This window comes from Trichechus manatus, unplaced genomic scaffold (genome assembly GCF_000243295.1).
Source record: "Trichechus manatus latirostris isolate Lorelei unplaced genomic scaffold, TriManLat1.0 scaffold00010, whole genome shotgun sequence".
Classification (NCBI taxonomy): domain Eukaryota; kingdom Metazoa; phylum Chordata; class Mammalia; order Sirenia; family Trichechidae; genus Trichechus; species Trichechus manatus.
The window spans coordinates 16078650-16093900 of NW_004443946.1; the positions used below are offsets into that span (position 1 = coordinate 16078650).

A 15251-nucleotide genomic window follows, 5' to 3' on the forward strand; every position below is an offset into this window, starting at 1 on the left:
CAAACCGAAAGGTGAGCGGTTCGAGCCCACCAGCCACTCCAAGGGAGAAAGATGTGGCAGTCTGCTTCCATAAAGATTTACAGCCTTGGAAACCCTATGTGGCAGTTCTACTCTGTCCTATAGGGTTGCTATGAGTTGGAATTGACTTGATGGCAGTGGGTTTTTTGGGTTTTGGGTGTTGATAAAAGCAGGGCTTCAAACTGGTTTGTTTCAGTTCAAACCCCTGCTAAGAATTTTCATTTCCATCTCAGATATACTGAATCAGAATCTACAGTTTAACAACATACCCGGGTGATTCTTATATATAATAAATTTTGAGAACCACTGCTCTACTAGTAAGAAGCCCTGGTGGCACAGTGGTTAAGTGTTCGACTGCTAACCAAAATGTCAGTGGTTCAAATTCACCAGCGACTCTGGAGGAGAAGGATGTGAAAGTCTACTTCCACAAAGGGTTACAGCCTTGGAAACCCTATGGGGTAGTTCTGCTCTGTCCTACAGGGTCTCTATGAATCAGAGTCAACTTGTTGGCAATGGGTTTTAGGGGTTGACTGTACTAGTGGTTCTCAGAATTGGTCCCTAACCAGCAGCATTAGCATCGCCTAGGAACTTGTTTTAAAGATAGGGTTGCAGTTTCAAATTGGGATGTGAGGATGTTAGTAAGAAGGTGATCTTGAGTAAAATGAGATGAGAGAGCAAGCCATGTGTGTACCTGGAGGAGGAGCCTTCCAGGCTGAGGGAGCAGTAGGTACAAAGGCCTGGTGTGGGAATGGGCCTGGTATATGTGAGGGAGGCCAGAGGCTGTAGCAGGAAGGAGAAGAGAGGTAATGGGTTTGGTGGGGTCTAGCTCACATAGGGATTTATAGGTCATGTGATGGCCCTGGCTTTTTCTTTGAGTGACATGGGAGGTCGTTGAAAGGTTCTGAGGAGAGAGAAATTATTTGACTTCCGTTGTAACAGGTTCTTTCTGATGGATGTGTTGAGAATAGATTGTAGGAGGCCAGGGCAGACTCAGGAAGACTAATTTGACCTGTTAGCAAATGTGGGATGATGGTGACATGGACCAGTGATGAGGTGGCAAAAACTGTTAAGATTGTGTATGTATTTTAAAGACATGAGTCTGCAAGATTTGTTGATACACTGGACATGGGGTGTAAAAGAAAGAGAGGAGTCAAAAATGATTTCAAGGATTTGGCCTGAGTAACTAGAAGAATGGAGTTGCCATTAACTGAGGTGAGAAAGATAGAAGTTTATCAGGTATTGAAGGATAGATGAGGTGTACTCAGTTTTAGAAATGGTAGATTTAAAATACTTATCTGACATCCAAATAAACAGTATCAACAAGGCTGTTCAAAATAGGTGGTATCTGGAGTCGAGAGCGGTCTGGAGGTATAAATTTGGGAGTTGTCAGCATTTTAGAATGTTCTTTAAAGCCATGAGACTGGATGAGGTTGTCAAGAGAGTGAATATAGATAGAAAAGAGAAGAGGCACAAGTCATAAACTCTGAGACACTCATGGTTGAGCGATCAGGGAGATGAAGAGGAACCAGTCAAAGATACTGAGGAGCAGCCGGTGCAGTAGGAGGAAAATCAGGAGACTTCTGAAGGCCAAGTGAATAAGGTGTTCCGAGGAGGAAGAAGTGAGCAACTATGTCACATGCTGCTGATTAGTTAAGTAAGGTGAAGATTGAGAATGGAACATGGCTTTAATGATGTGGAGGTTAATGGAGATCTTGAAGAGCCATTTTTGTGGAGCGGTAGGATGTGAAAGCCTTTGAGTTCAAGAGAGACTTGGAGGAATGGAATTAGAACCAGTGAGTATCTGATAAAAGCAAGTGAGACCAAGGTAAATGGAGTTAATACTCTTGGGATTCATTTCAGGTTAATACTCTTAGTTCAGATGACTCCTTTTTGATATGGGAAAGATTTTTTTTTTTATTGTGGTGAAAATATATACAGCAAAACATTTGCCAGTTCAACAATTTCTACATGTATAATTCAGTGACATTGATTACCTTCTTCATGTCGTGCAACCATTATTGCTGTTCTTTTCCAAATTATTCCACCACCACTAACATAAACTCAGTGCCCCCTGTCTTAGTCATCTAGTGCTGCTATAACAGGAATACCACAAGTGGATGGCTTTAACAAAGAGAAGTTTATTTTCTCACAGTCTAGTACGCTACAAGTCCAAATTCAGGGTGCTGGCTCCAGGGGAAGGCTTTCTCTCTCTGTTGGCTCTGGAGGAAGGTCCTTGTCATCAGTCTTCCCTTGGTCTGGGAGCATCTCAGCACAGGAACCTCAGGTCTAAAGGGTGCACTCTGCTCCTGGCACTGCTTTCTTGGTGGTGTGAGGTCCCAATGTTTCTCTGCTCGCTTCTCTCTTTTATATCTCAAAAGAGATTGCTTAAGACACTAGCTAATCTTGTAGACCTCATCAACATAACTGCTGCTAATCCATCCCACCACATTATAGTGATAGCATTTACAGCACACAGGGAAATCACATCAGGTGACAAGATGGTAGACAGTCATACAACACTGGGAACCATGACCTAGCCAAGCTGATACACATGTTTTTTGGGGGACACAATTCAATCCATGATGAAACATTGCCCAGTCCTGTGCCATCCTCACAATCGTTATGTTTGAGCTCATTGTTGCAGCCACTGTGTCAGTCCATCTCATTGAGGGTCTTCCTCTTTTTCTCTGACCCTCTACCTTACCAAGCATGATGTCCTTCTCCAGGGACTGGTCCCTTCTTATAACTCTGTAATGGGAATATGTAATTTTGACACAAACTTCGTGAGAAAAATTAAAGTTAGTGTAATCCACCAAGTAACCCATATTTGTTTAAGAGTTGAATTGGATAATAATTGGCTATCAAACTTTTCTTTCATAATCAAGGAAAAAATCATTGATCAGAGTGGATAAGGATCTGGATGAATATGAAGAAGAGAAGAAACACTTGCAAGAAATGGCTAATTCTCTTCTGCAATTTAAAGATGGCAGAGAAAAAACTGTGAGCCAGCAGTGCCAAAATACAGTACTCTTATGGGAGAATACAAAAGCTTCAGTCACTGAATGGTAAGGAAGAAATTCCTCCCAAATCTGCAAAATTGTAGCCAACAAACTTTTTGAAATTTTTATGTTGAAGAAGCATCCCTGTGGTCCTACAGAAGAGGCAAGCGTAAAGAGTTTCACATGGGAAGCTCACTGGGCCAAAGTCTGGGGCAAGACCTAGAAGGCTTAGATTATAGCCAGAAAGCACCAAAGAGGTTGTCTGGTAGGGATAACAAATACACAGCATATTTATAATTATCATCACGCCACCTATATTTGTTTCTATTTGCTGCTGTAACAATTTACTTCAACTTTAGTGGCTTAAAAACAACACACATTTATTATTTTCCGATTTTGGGAAATCCTAAAATCAAGGTGTTGGCTGGGGTGCTATCTTTTCAAGGCTGTAGGGGAGACTATTTCTTGCCTTTTCCAGTTCTAGAGGCCACATTTCTTGGCTTGTGGCCCCTTTTTCCATTTTTAAAACCAGCAGCATAGAATCTTTAAATTTCTCTCTCTCTCTGACCTCTGCTTCTGTCCTTACATCAACTCCTCTGACTGACTCACCTGCCTCCCTCTTATAAGGACCCTTGTGATAACATTGGACGCAACTGGATAACCCAGGATACTCTCCCTGTTTTAAGATCCTTAACTTAATCACATCTGCAAAGTCCCTTTTCCATGTTAGATAATGTATTCACGGTCCAAGGACCAGGACGTGGACACCATTGAGGAGCCATTATCCTGTCTACCATACCACACCACATGCATGGCAGACATTGCTTGTTGATTACCACAGACTTTCCTACCGAACCTGGGCAAGGCCTCAACATTTTTCTTGACTGTATGAAAGCCATTACCCATCAGTCCCCATTGGCAATTCTGAGTATTCTCCACCCCTGCCCTCTTCCCCTTATTCTCTGCCTTGGGTTGGGGTGCAGTGGAGAGGGCTGATCCCTCCAGATTGTACCAGCCAGGCCAAGGTTTCCAGTTGGGTTAAGAAGTAGAAGATACTAGTAGGAGATTCGGGGTAAGCAGAGACAGCGGTCAGGATGTTCTTTCCCATCCCGTTTCAGTTCGAGGTTCTGGCATCTCCTAATGGTACCTTCTTCATGGCTCAAGGCACTTTCCTCCCTTTCCCCTTGAGGCCGAGTGGTGTGACATTCTTGCTGTGGTTGGTCCCTGGGTGCCTCAGCATCCCTGGTGGTTTCCCTTAACTCTGCCAATACCTCTATCTGTGGTCCTTTCACTGCATTCTCTTCAGAATTCCATCTGAGTACACCTCCTCTTTCTTAACCGGAACCCAGAGTATACAGTAGTCGAGATAAAGGCTGCCTGTGATATTTGATCCAGTCTACCTTCTAATTTTATAGAAGAAACAAATGAGGTCTAAAGAGGCTAAAGTAACTTATCCAAAGTCCCATGACTAATTAATGCCAAGCCGTAACTAGAAACCAGGTGTCCTGGCTGCCACAGTAGCTCTACTGCTTTAATTTTTTTAAAGGCTAAATCTAGAATGAGTAGAATAGTTGTTGTTAGCTGCTGTTGAGTTGACTCCAGCTCATCGTGACCTTACCTACAACAGAACTAAATGTTGCCGAGTCTTGTATCATTTTCACAATTGCCAGTGTGTTTGAGGCCATCATTTTGGCTATTGTGCCAATCCCTCACTGAGGATCTTCCTCACCCTTGCTGGCCCTCTACATCACCAAGCATGGTGTCCTCATGTAGCAATTGATCCCTCCCAATGATGTGTCCAAAGCGAACGAATTTAACAGTGTTCTATTATGATCTATTAGGTTTTCATTATTGGGATTATCGGAAATAGATCGCCAGGCCTTTTTTCCTAGTCTGTCTTAGTCTGGAAGCTCCACTGAAACCTGTCCACTGTAGGTGACCCTGCTGGTCTCTGAATACCAGTGGCATAGTTTCCCGCATCACAGCAACATGTAAACCACTACAGTATAACAAATTGACAGACCCTATAAACAACCTGTGACTTGATGATATTACTAGTAAAATAATCTCCACAAATAATGCTAGGAAGGCACTGTTTGCCAGGATGTCTTTTGGTTAACGATGACATTGAGATGCTGATTCCTTATGGTTATGAATCCTTCTGTGTTTCTCTCTAGAACTTACATCAAGTGACTTTAATTCTGACCTAGTGAAAATACTAATCCAGTGATTATTTATACCATCTATTTGTCAGATAAATACATATACCATCATTCTGAGGTTAACCTGGTAAAACAGCATTGTAAACCATTTCAAGAGGAAAAGTCCTTCTGTAACTTATTAGTAATTATTTGTAGGATACTTACAAAGCAAAAGAATGTTTGTTATTTTGAGACACTTAAGTGGTTTACATTATTTTCCTTTATAGCCTTGAACAGTGTGAAAGAGTTTTGGAGCTCTTAAAACAGTATCAGAATTTCAAAAGTGTCTTAACAACTTTGATTCAAAAAGAAGAGAATGTCATCTCACTTCAGGCTTCGTACATGGGAAAGGAGAACCTGAAGAAAAGGATAACAGAGGTGAGTCCAAGTTCTAAAAGCAAATTCGATGCAGTGACCTCACTGACAAGATGTGACAGTAAAGGGGGTGTTATAAATGCGGTCATTTTCCAAACTCAGTTTAAAAGAAGTTACTAGTGACTCTGTTTTACCAGGTATCAAAGAATTTGTTGAATTTATCACTAGGGCTTGAAAAAATTAGTCCCCAAACTGATGCAGAGTTTTTTCTGTTTGGGTTTTGATACTGGGGATGTGGGTCTGCTGGACTGGGGTCACCCCTGCTGCTGCCTCTGTAAGGTTGGAACAGCCTTTGCACTGACTTTCTCTCTAAAAGGAACCTGCAACTTCATTCCAGGCTTGAGAGAATGGAGATAGTAGGAAAATCCCCTCTGTTGTTGGTAGATAAGGGGAAAATTCCCTTTTTATTTATTCACTTTCTGTGAAGATATGTAAGCTTATCTCTAAGTTGCTCTATTTGCCTTCATAGCCTCACCAATCACAACTTCATATTGTCTAAGAATAACATTTTTGGACACTAGGTGTCATTGTTTTCTATGATTTTGTGTGGTTGTCACCCAGAGTGGCAGAAGTATATAATAGTCAGAGAAGAATACACTTTGCTACACAATGTAACTCTATGCCAGAAAGTTGTTTTTCCCCATGGGTCCTCTGAGTACTAGCTAAAGTGCTGTCAGAGTGTCAAAAGCACATGTGAAATATAGTCTCCTTATACCTGGTTGTTAGAAAACAATTTTGTTAGGCTTCCTAGTTGCCGAGAGCAACATCTTAAATAGATGAGATCCTTATAAGCAGTATAGTCTTTATCTAGGACTCCTATTACCAGCCTTGCCACTTATTCCTGAAGCTGAAATGGCACCCATGGCCCAGACACAGCCAGCGCCACATGGCTAGTGGTTTCGGAGTCACCTTCTCAGACTTCGTTTCTTGGCTCTGACCAATCAGAAAGAGCCCCTGTTTGGATACCAGTTGTACAGTATGTGACTGTGTAACTGGTTTCCTGTCAGACTTAACTGAGGAAGACCAACAATACCACGAGCAGTCAGTAGGAGTAGTCAGTCTGGTTCCATCCGGCAGAGGCAGCCTCTGGGTTTGCCTGGCCCCAGCTTTATGCTCATCCTGTCCTCATTTCAGTGATTTAGGGAGCTCTGGTTCCTCTCTCAGAGCCCTGTTGGCACAGTGGTTAAAAGCTGGGCTGCTAAGCAAAAGGTTGGCAGTTCGAATCCACCAGGTGCTCCTTGGAAACCCTATGGGGCAGTTCTGCTCTGTCCTTTAGGTTTGCTGTGAGTTGGAATTGACTTCACGAGAACAGTTTTGGTTGTTTTTTTTTTTATTCCCCTCTCAGAGAATCCAACATGTTTGGTCTTACAAGATCCCCTCTGGGTTGTGTCCCAGTTCACACAGCTACCCTTCTTCTGTGCCCCTGATACCAGTTTCCCACCTGGTACTCCTGTGTCAGGAACAGGATCTCTACCTTGTTCTCAGACCCTGAATCCCTGTCTTGTGCAGTGTCCAGGTACCTAGTTCCTCTTGGCTCGAGGCTCTTCTTTGTTTATGCTAATCCTCCTCCATCCTGGAGTCCTGCCTTAGCCCTGTGAAGTGGGATCCCATTAGTAGTGGAAAGCCATCCCTGATTACGTGAGATAGCATCTGTGAAGTGCCTAGCAGAGTGCCTGGGGCTTCATCAACACTTTAATGAATTTGGTTATGATTCCCTGCCTGTGTATGACCTGTCTGCACCTCCCCACACTCCTTGTTTCCTGGCACTTGAACGCTCTTCCCGCTACTCTGTATCACAGAGTACTTTCTGGATAATTTATTTATCTGACTAGTAAAACTTCCTTCTATCACTTGCAGCAGGTGCCCTCTCTTGAACGAGTCCATCTAATGGATATGTAGGTCCAGGTCTTGATTCTTCTACTGCCATCAACTCCTCTATGGTGGTCATAACAGAACCCTGCCCTTGTCGTCAGCTGTGCTCGGCAGCCTCAAGTCCAGAGCCTTTCCAGAGAGTCAACCTCCTGTTTTCTATCAGGGTACAGAGGGAGGTCGTCTAACCTGATTGAGGAGGGCCTGCGGGTCTAAATGTTCTTCCTTTAGAATAGTTAATTCAGTCATTCCTGTTTTGGGCCCAGCCTGTATGCCTCCCTTCATAGGTACCTTCACTTTCTAGCTTTTCTGAGATTCTGTGGCACAAACGGACTTCTTTTGACTTCTGCCCTTTCCTTTACCCGTCACTCCTCTCCTAGTCTCCTTCTAGGCCAAGGTTTCAGCTTATTCTGGTTTATTAAGTCAATCACTTCTCATCCTTCAGCCTTCCAGCTTCCCAGCTTCTCATTTACTATTCTCTTTATGCTTATGGGTTTATACTATTTTTACTCCTTTATTGTCATTATAGTGGCATTTTGGGAGGGAGCAGAGACAAATGTGTATACTCAATCCACCATGTTAAACTAGGAGTCTAGATGGTGATTTTTATTTTGCTTTAGTTTTTCATTTGTCCTGACATAAAGACAAGTAAAAGAAGAATATAAAATAAAAACCAAAAGCCTTTTCCACGAGATGTCTTATATTAATTACTACTGCATTGTATATATATATAAAACCAAACCAGTTGCTATTGAGTTGATTCCAGTGTGTGTCGTAGTGGAATTGTGCTCCATAGGTTTTCAGTAACGTATTATTTGGAAGTAGATTGTCAGACCTTTTTTCCAAAGTGCCTCTGGGTAGACTCAAACCTCCAGCCTTTCGGTTAGCAGCCAAGTGCATTAACAGTTTACACCACTCAGTGACTCCCACACACACACACATGCACGCACACACAGCTTTGAGTTCTGTGTTGTTCATTTAGAGTTGTAAGCATTTTCTACATATTTGGACATACATGGAAGAAAAGGATTTTGTATAGTATTTTAAAGTAAACAGATAATTATTAATCTATAGACTTTATGCAAGGGATAAATGCTTTCAAAAACATTTCTAGCATATTAAGTAAACACTCAGTTCTGGTTATATGATTGTAACAAGATCTGTAAGGTTATAGACATGATTATTTGTCACCAATCTGGTGAGCAAAGTCAACTTTCCCAAAATATATCATATTCCATTAAATCTAAAACTCCATCAGTTATAAGATACATTCCAATTTCTGATATAAAACATGAAAAAATAGTTGGCAACAATTGTAATATACTATTAATTGTAACACACATATAATATCAAAATATTTTTTCACATTTTACTAAAAAAAATAAACTGTATACCAGCAGGTTACAAGTCAGCAGTCCTTAGAAGATAACTGTTAAACTAAACCTATATATTAAAGAAAATTTATTTTACTTTTTTTTTTGTAAATAGTTTTAGAGAGAAATCCAACTTTATAATATATAAAATTAGTATGGTTTAACTTAAAAAATACAGAAACTGGCATTTATATAGGAGCCTGGTGGTACAATGGTTATAGCACTTGACTGCTAACCAAAAGGTTGGTGATTTGATCCCACCAGCCACTCACCCTGCAGAAGAAAGATGTGCAGTCTGCTTCCATAAAGATTTACACCCTTGGAAACCCTATGGGCAGTTCTACTCTGTCCTATAGTGTTCCTATGGGTTGGACTTGACTCGATGGCAGTGGGTTTGCTTTGGTTTGGTTAGCATTTATATAGTTGCTAATCTTTGTTTTTGAGCTAAAAATAATAACTTATCTAATTCTTTGCCACTTGTGGTGAGAGCTTTCTCTAGTTCCTTATTAAATAACGTGAATAATTGTGTCTTCTTATTTTAACTATATTTTTAACTGTGGCTAAATCAAAGAATGTAGGCTTTTAATAAATTATTTATATGTCTATTATTCATATTCATGTATACATAATTTTAATGACTTAATAATATTTAGTAATAACATGGTTCACTTAAGCATGCCACTATAGGAGGACATTATGAATATAATATTTTAAACTTCTTACTGTTTTAAATAATTCTGCAGACTGGAAAATTTTCCAATAAATATGACAGAGTAAAGTTTACATTAATATATAGAGAACTCATAGAAATTAGTGAGAAGAACACCGCAAACCTAATGGATATTTATACAAAGGAAATACATTTACAATTGGTAAAAAATATGGGACATAGTTCAACTCACCAGTCATCAAAGGAAAGCAAAACTACTTGAAGATACCTTTTTTACCCTTCATATTATAGAATTTTTTGATAGTCAGTGAAATTATCACTCTTTAGATTGCTAGTGGAGAGTAAATTGATGTGCTACCCTTTTGGAAAATAGTTTAGCAATGTAATTCAAGATCCTTAAAAATATTTCTAATATGTTCTGCATCCTGCTTTGGTGAGTGACGTCTGGGGTCTTAAAAGCTAGTGAGCAACCATCTAAGATGCATCAATTGGTCCCAACCCACCTGGAGTAAAGGAAAATGAAGAACACCAAAGACACAGGGAAAGTAGTAGCCCAAGAGACAGAAAGGGCCACATAAACCAGAGACTTTATCAGCCTCAGACCAGAAGAACTAGATGGTGCCCGGCTGCCACCAATGACTGCCTTGGCAGGGAACACAACAGAGAGTCCCTGATGGAGCACGAGAAAGGTGGGGTGCAGAACTCAAATTCTAGTAAAAAGACCAGACTTAATGGTCTGACTGAGACTGGAGGAACCCCAGAAAGCATGGCCCCTGGACTCTCTGTCAACCCATAACTAAAACCATTCCCGAGGCCAACTCTTCAGACAAAGATTAGACTGGACTATGGGACATAAAATGATACTCGTGAAGAGTGTGTTCCTTAGCTCAAGTAGATACATGAGACTAAATGTGCAGCTTCTGTCCAGAGGTGAGATGAGAAGGCAGAGAGCGTGAGGAGCTGGTTGAATGGACACAGGAAATCCAGGGTGGAAAGGGAGGAGTGTGCTGTCACAGTAGAGGGAGAGCAATTAGGGTCACATAACAATGTATGTATAAATGGTTGTATGAGAGACTAACTTGAATTGTAAACTTTCACTTAAACTATAACAATAAAAAAAAATTTCTAATACTTGACTAAATATTTTACTTCTAGGAGTCTATTCTAAGGAAATAATCCTAACTATAGACAATGCTTAATACCAAAAATATTCTTTGCATCACTTAAAAAATTTACTAATTTCCTTCTTTCTTCACTGATCTAACCACAGGGTATGATTGGGGCCACCAGGGCCCCAACCATACCATACCCTGAATAAATATCTTTCTCTAGAAGCCAGAAATCCCTGAAGCTAGAAATATTGGTTAGGATTATCATGTGGGCTTGAGGTTTTTAAATAATAATAATAAGATAATAAGGATGATGATAATGATAATGTCTGCTGTTACTCTTGGTCATTATCTGCCAAGTACTTTTCGTATTACATTCTTTCATTCTTACGATAGTATTATTATCACTTTTGTACTAGTAAAAAAACTGAGGCTTAGAGAGTTTGGGGAGTTATTATAGAGGTTTTAGTGTTATTAAGATGGTGTTATGGATAGGGAACAAAGAATTCAAATCCTACACTGCCAATTTTCCAGCTTTGCTGTGGAATTGTCAAGGGAGATATTTACTTAAAGAATAAGACCAAATGGTACTGCTTTATATTATCTTATGAGTGCCCAATACCCCTAGCAAGTTCTCTGGTAAAAGGTGAGTTGGAACATGTGGCCCAGCCTAAATATCTACAAGATTTTTATTGCCTCTGGATCCAAATATAAATATTGGGATCGATCTTATTGCCTCTTGGTTGGCTACATAGAATAGGTCAGATATTGAAGGAATGACCTGGATTCTTCAGTAAATGTGAGCAGGAAAGAGAAGATAGGGGCGAAATACTGGTCTCAAAGGAACTATAACTTATCTTACCCAATGAATCAAAAGGAAGCAACACAGAGCAGGAAAGAAGAACCATATCCTGTGTCAAAATTTCCATGTACAGTGATCCTGCTCACTAGTAAATGTGATTCAACTTATGACTTGGAATCTGGAGGATTCACAGCTGCCTTCTGTGAAAAGAAGAAACAAAACGGGGTTGGGGGGATACAGGTTAACTATCTTTCTCAAGATTGCACAGCTTATAAGTTGTAGAATCATTTATTTAAACCCAGGTCTCTCTAAACAAAAAGTCATGTTTCAATAATTATATAATACTGCTTTCTGTGAGAGCATCCTTGAAATATGTAAAGGGCAAAAGTAAAAATTGGTTAACTTTGTTTTGTCTGTATTCCTTACTCAGCTGTAAAGGCATGCTCACAGTCTTTTTTAAAATTAATAAAATGACAGCTGTAATTACTTTTAAGAAATATATAAAACTCCAAGGCTTTTTTTTTTTATGGTTTTAGAATTCTATATCTAGTATGGTGTCTAGCATATAGACATAAATTTGCTGAAATAATAAATTATTTGTGTGGGAGATACAGCTGTTCTAGTGTACTAGTGTTTGATTTTTTCATCAGAAGTTTTTAACTGTCTAGCAAAGGTAAATTTTAGTACTGATTTGTAAGTTTTCTCTTGATGCTAATATAACTTTCAATGAATTTTGTGATGACTTAGGTACTGTCTTTAGAAACAGTCAATTCCTGCAGTATAATATATATCTCCATGATGCTTTGCACCAGTCACTGAAATATGATACCTCTGAGAACTTTTGTCCTTCAAAACCACTGAAACCTGGATGTTTATCTAGAATATGGTGCCAAATTTCTACTCTCTTTAATGAAAGCACAAGTGAAACAGTAAGACTGGAAGGCTGGAGTATACGGGGACTGTTAAACTTTGGGAAATGTCAGAGTGAGCCTCGTTTCCTTTATTTTACCCTGTCCATTCATTGTAAAACAAAACCTATAGTTACTGTCTGAGCTAAAAAGTACCCTTTCTTGTCTCTTTTCTCTTCATCAAGTTGTAGCTTGTGCCAGTGTAACCACAAAATTCTTTGCATTCAAAAACATTAGGATGTAAACGGCATATATATATTTTAAATTTAATTAAACAAGGATTTATTATGTCCCAGCACAGAGCCCTGAACCAGGAGAAAGAAGACCTGGGTTTGAATCGTAACTCTTCCAGTGTATCAGTCAGGTCCAGTCAGAAGACAGAAAACTATTTTAAATATTTGCATTCTTTTTTAATTACATAAACTTTTTATTTTGAGAGAATTGCAGATGCACATGCAGCTGTAAGAAATAGTACAGAGTCATCTTGTGTTCCCTTCACTGACCTCCCGCAATGGTAACATCTTACAAAACTATAGTGTAGTATCACAACCAGGACATTGATTGTGATACAGAACATTTCCATCACCACAAGGATTCTTCATGTTGCCATTTTATAGCCACACCTACTTTCCTCCTGCACTCACACCCTCCTTAAACCCTGACAACCGCTAATCTATTTTCTATTTATATAATTTTGTTATTTCAAGAATGTAATTGATTAGTTTTGTTTTGGTTATTTTTCCACTCAGCATAATTATCTGGAGATCCATCAGATTGTTGCATAGGTCAACAGTTCATTTTTTAATTTTAATTGCTGAGTGGTATTCCATGGTGTGGGTGTACCACAATTTGTTTACCTATTCACCCACTGAAGGACATCTGGTGTTCCCAGTTTTTTACTGTTGTGAATAGAGATACTGTAAGTATTCATGTAGAGGTTTTTGTGTAAGCATAAGTTTTCATTTCTCTGGGGTGAATGCCCAGGAGTACAGTTGCAGGATTGTATGTTAACTGCATGCTTAGTTTTTTTAAAGAAACTGGGAAACTTTTCCAGAGTGTGGCTGTAGCATTTTACATTCCTACCACCTATTTATGAGCTATACAGTTTCTCCACATCGTCTCCTTCATTTGGTGTTGTCACTATTTTTTAATCATCTGATAGGTATGTAGTGATGTCTCGTTGTTTTTATTTGCATTTCTCTAATGCTAATGATTTTGATCATCTTTTCTTGTGCTTGTTTGCCATCGATCTATTCTTTTTAGGAAATGTCTCTTTATGTCTTTTGCCTGATTTCCAATCGTATTTTGTTTTGTTTTTTACTGTTGAGTTTTGAGAGTTCTTTACATATTTTAGATACTAGTTCTTTGTTGAATATATGATTGGAAATATTTTCTCCAAAATTGTAGCTTGTCTTTTCATCCTTTTAATGGATTCCTTTGCAGAGCAAAAGTTTTTAATTTTGTGGAAGTTCCGTTCATCAATTTTTCGTATCATGGCTGTCTTTTGTGCTCTCTCTGGTAATTTTCTTTGCTTTGAAGTCTACTTTATCTGATATTAATATGGCCACTCCTGCTTTCTTTTGACTAATGTTGCATGAGGTACATTTTTTTCATCATTTTACTTTCAACCTGTCTAAATCATTATATTTACAGTGAGTTTCTCATAGATACTATAATTGAGTCATGTTTTTAAATCTACTCTGGCAGTCTCAGTCTTTAACTGGTATATTAAAACTATTTATGTTTAATGTAATTATTGATATTTTAGATCTTAAGTCTGCCCTTTTTTCCTGTTGGTTCTCTTTTTCTCAGTTTTTCTGCTTTCCTCTGGGTTACTTGAATAATTTTTAGGATCCTATTCTGATTTATATATAGAGTTTTTTTATGTATATCTCTTGGTTTAGCTTTTTCTTTAGTTGCTCTAGGTATTAAAATACACAGACATAACTTATCTCAGTCTACTGGTGTCATCAGTTTCTCAGTTTGAGTGAAAAATAGAAAACTTACCTCTTTTTGCATCCCTTTAACCTCTTTCATTTATAATGTAGTTGTCTTAAAATTTTCCTCTGCATACATTTAAAACTACATCAGACAATGTTATAATGTTATGAACCAACCACTAATGCCAAGCATGAAGAAATGGAAGATTTTTACTAACTTCTGCAGTCTGAAATTGAGCACACATGCGATCAAGATTCATTGATAATTACTGGAATTCAAAAGTTGAAAAAAAAGAAGGATTAGTAGTTGGAAAATACGGCCTTGGTGATAGAAATGTCACAGGAGATCACATGATAGAATTTTATAAGACCAATAACTTATTCATTGGAAATACCTTTTTTTAACAACATAAACGGCAACTATACATGTGGACCTCTACAAATGGAATACACAGGAATCAAATCGACTATATTTGTGGAAAGAGCGATGAAGAAGCTCAATATCATTAGTCAGAACAAGGCCAGGGGCCATCAGTCACTCATATGCAAGTTCAAGTTGAAGCTGAAGAAAATTAAAACAATTCCACTAGAGCCAAAGTACAACCTTGAGTATATTCCATCTGAATTTGGAGACCATCTCAAGGAGAGATTTGATGCATTGAACACTAATGACCAAAGACTAGACGAGTTGTGTGATGACATCAAGGATATTATACATGAAGAAAGCAAAAGGTCATTAAAAGACACGAAAGAAAGAAAAGACCAAAATTGATGTCAGAAAACACTCTGAAACTTGCTCTTGAACATAGAGCAGCTAAAGCAAATGGAAGAAATGATGAAGTAAAAGAGCTGAACAGGAAATTTCTAAGGGCAGCTTGAGAAGACAAAGTATTATAATGAAATGTGCAAAGACCTGGAGTTAGAAAACCAAAAGGGAAGAACAGCCTCAGGATTTCTCAAGCTGAAAGAACTGAAGAAAAAATTCAA

At 38.8% G+C, this 15251-nt stretch overlaps 1 protein-coding gene across 1 annotated transcript in view; it reads left to right on the forward strand.

The window, feature by feature from the left end:
* The window catches only part of SYNE2 (spectrin repeat containing nuclear envelope protein 2), a 325154-nt gene that overhangs the window by 100054 nt on the left and 209849 nt on the right, over nucleotides 1-15251 (forward strand). Inside the window, exons 30-31 of the mRNA XM_004370941.1 lie at nucleotides 2904-3083; nucleotides 5446-5596. Coding sequence (XP_004370998.1) covers nucleotides 2904-3083; nucleotides 5446-5596 — 331 coding nt within the window. The remainder of the gene's footprint in view (nucleotides 1-2903; nucleotides 3084-5445; nucleotides 5597-15251) is intronic.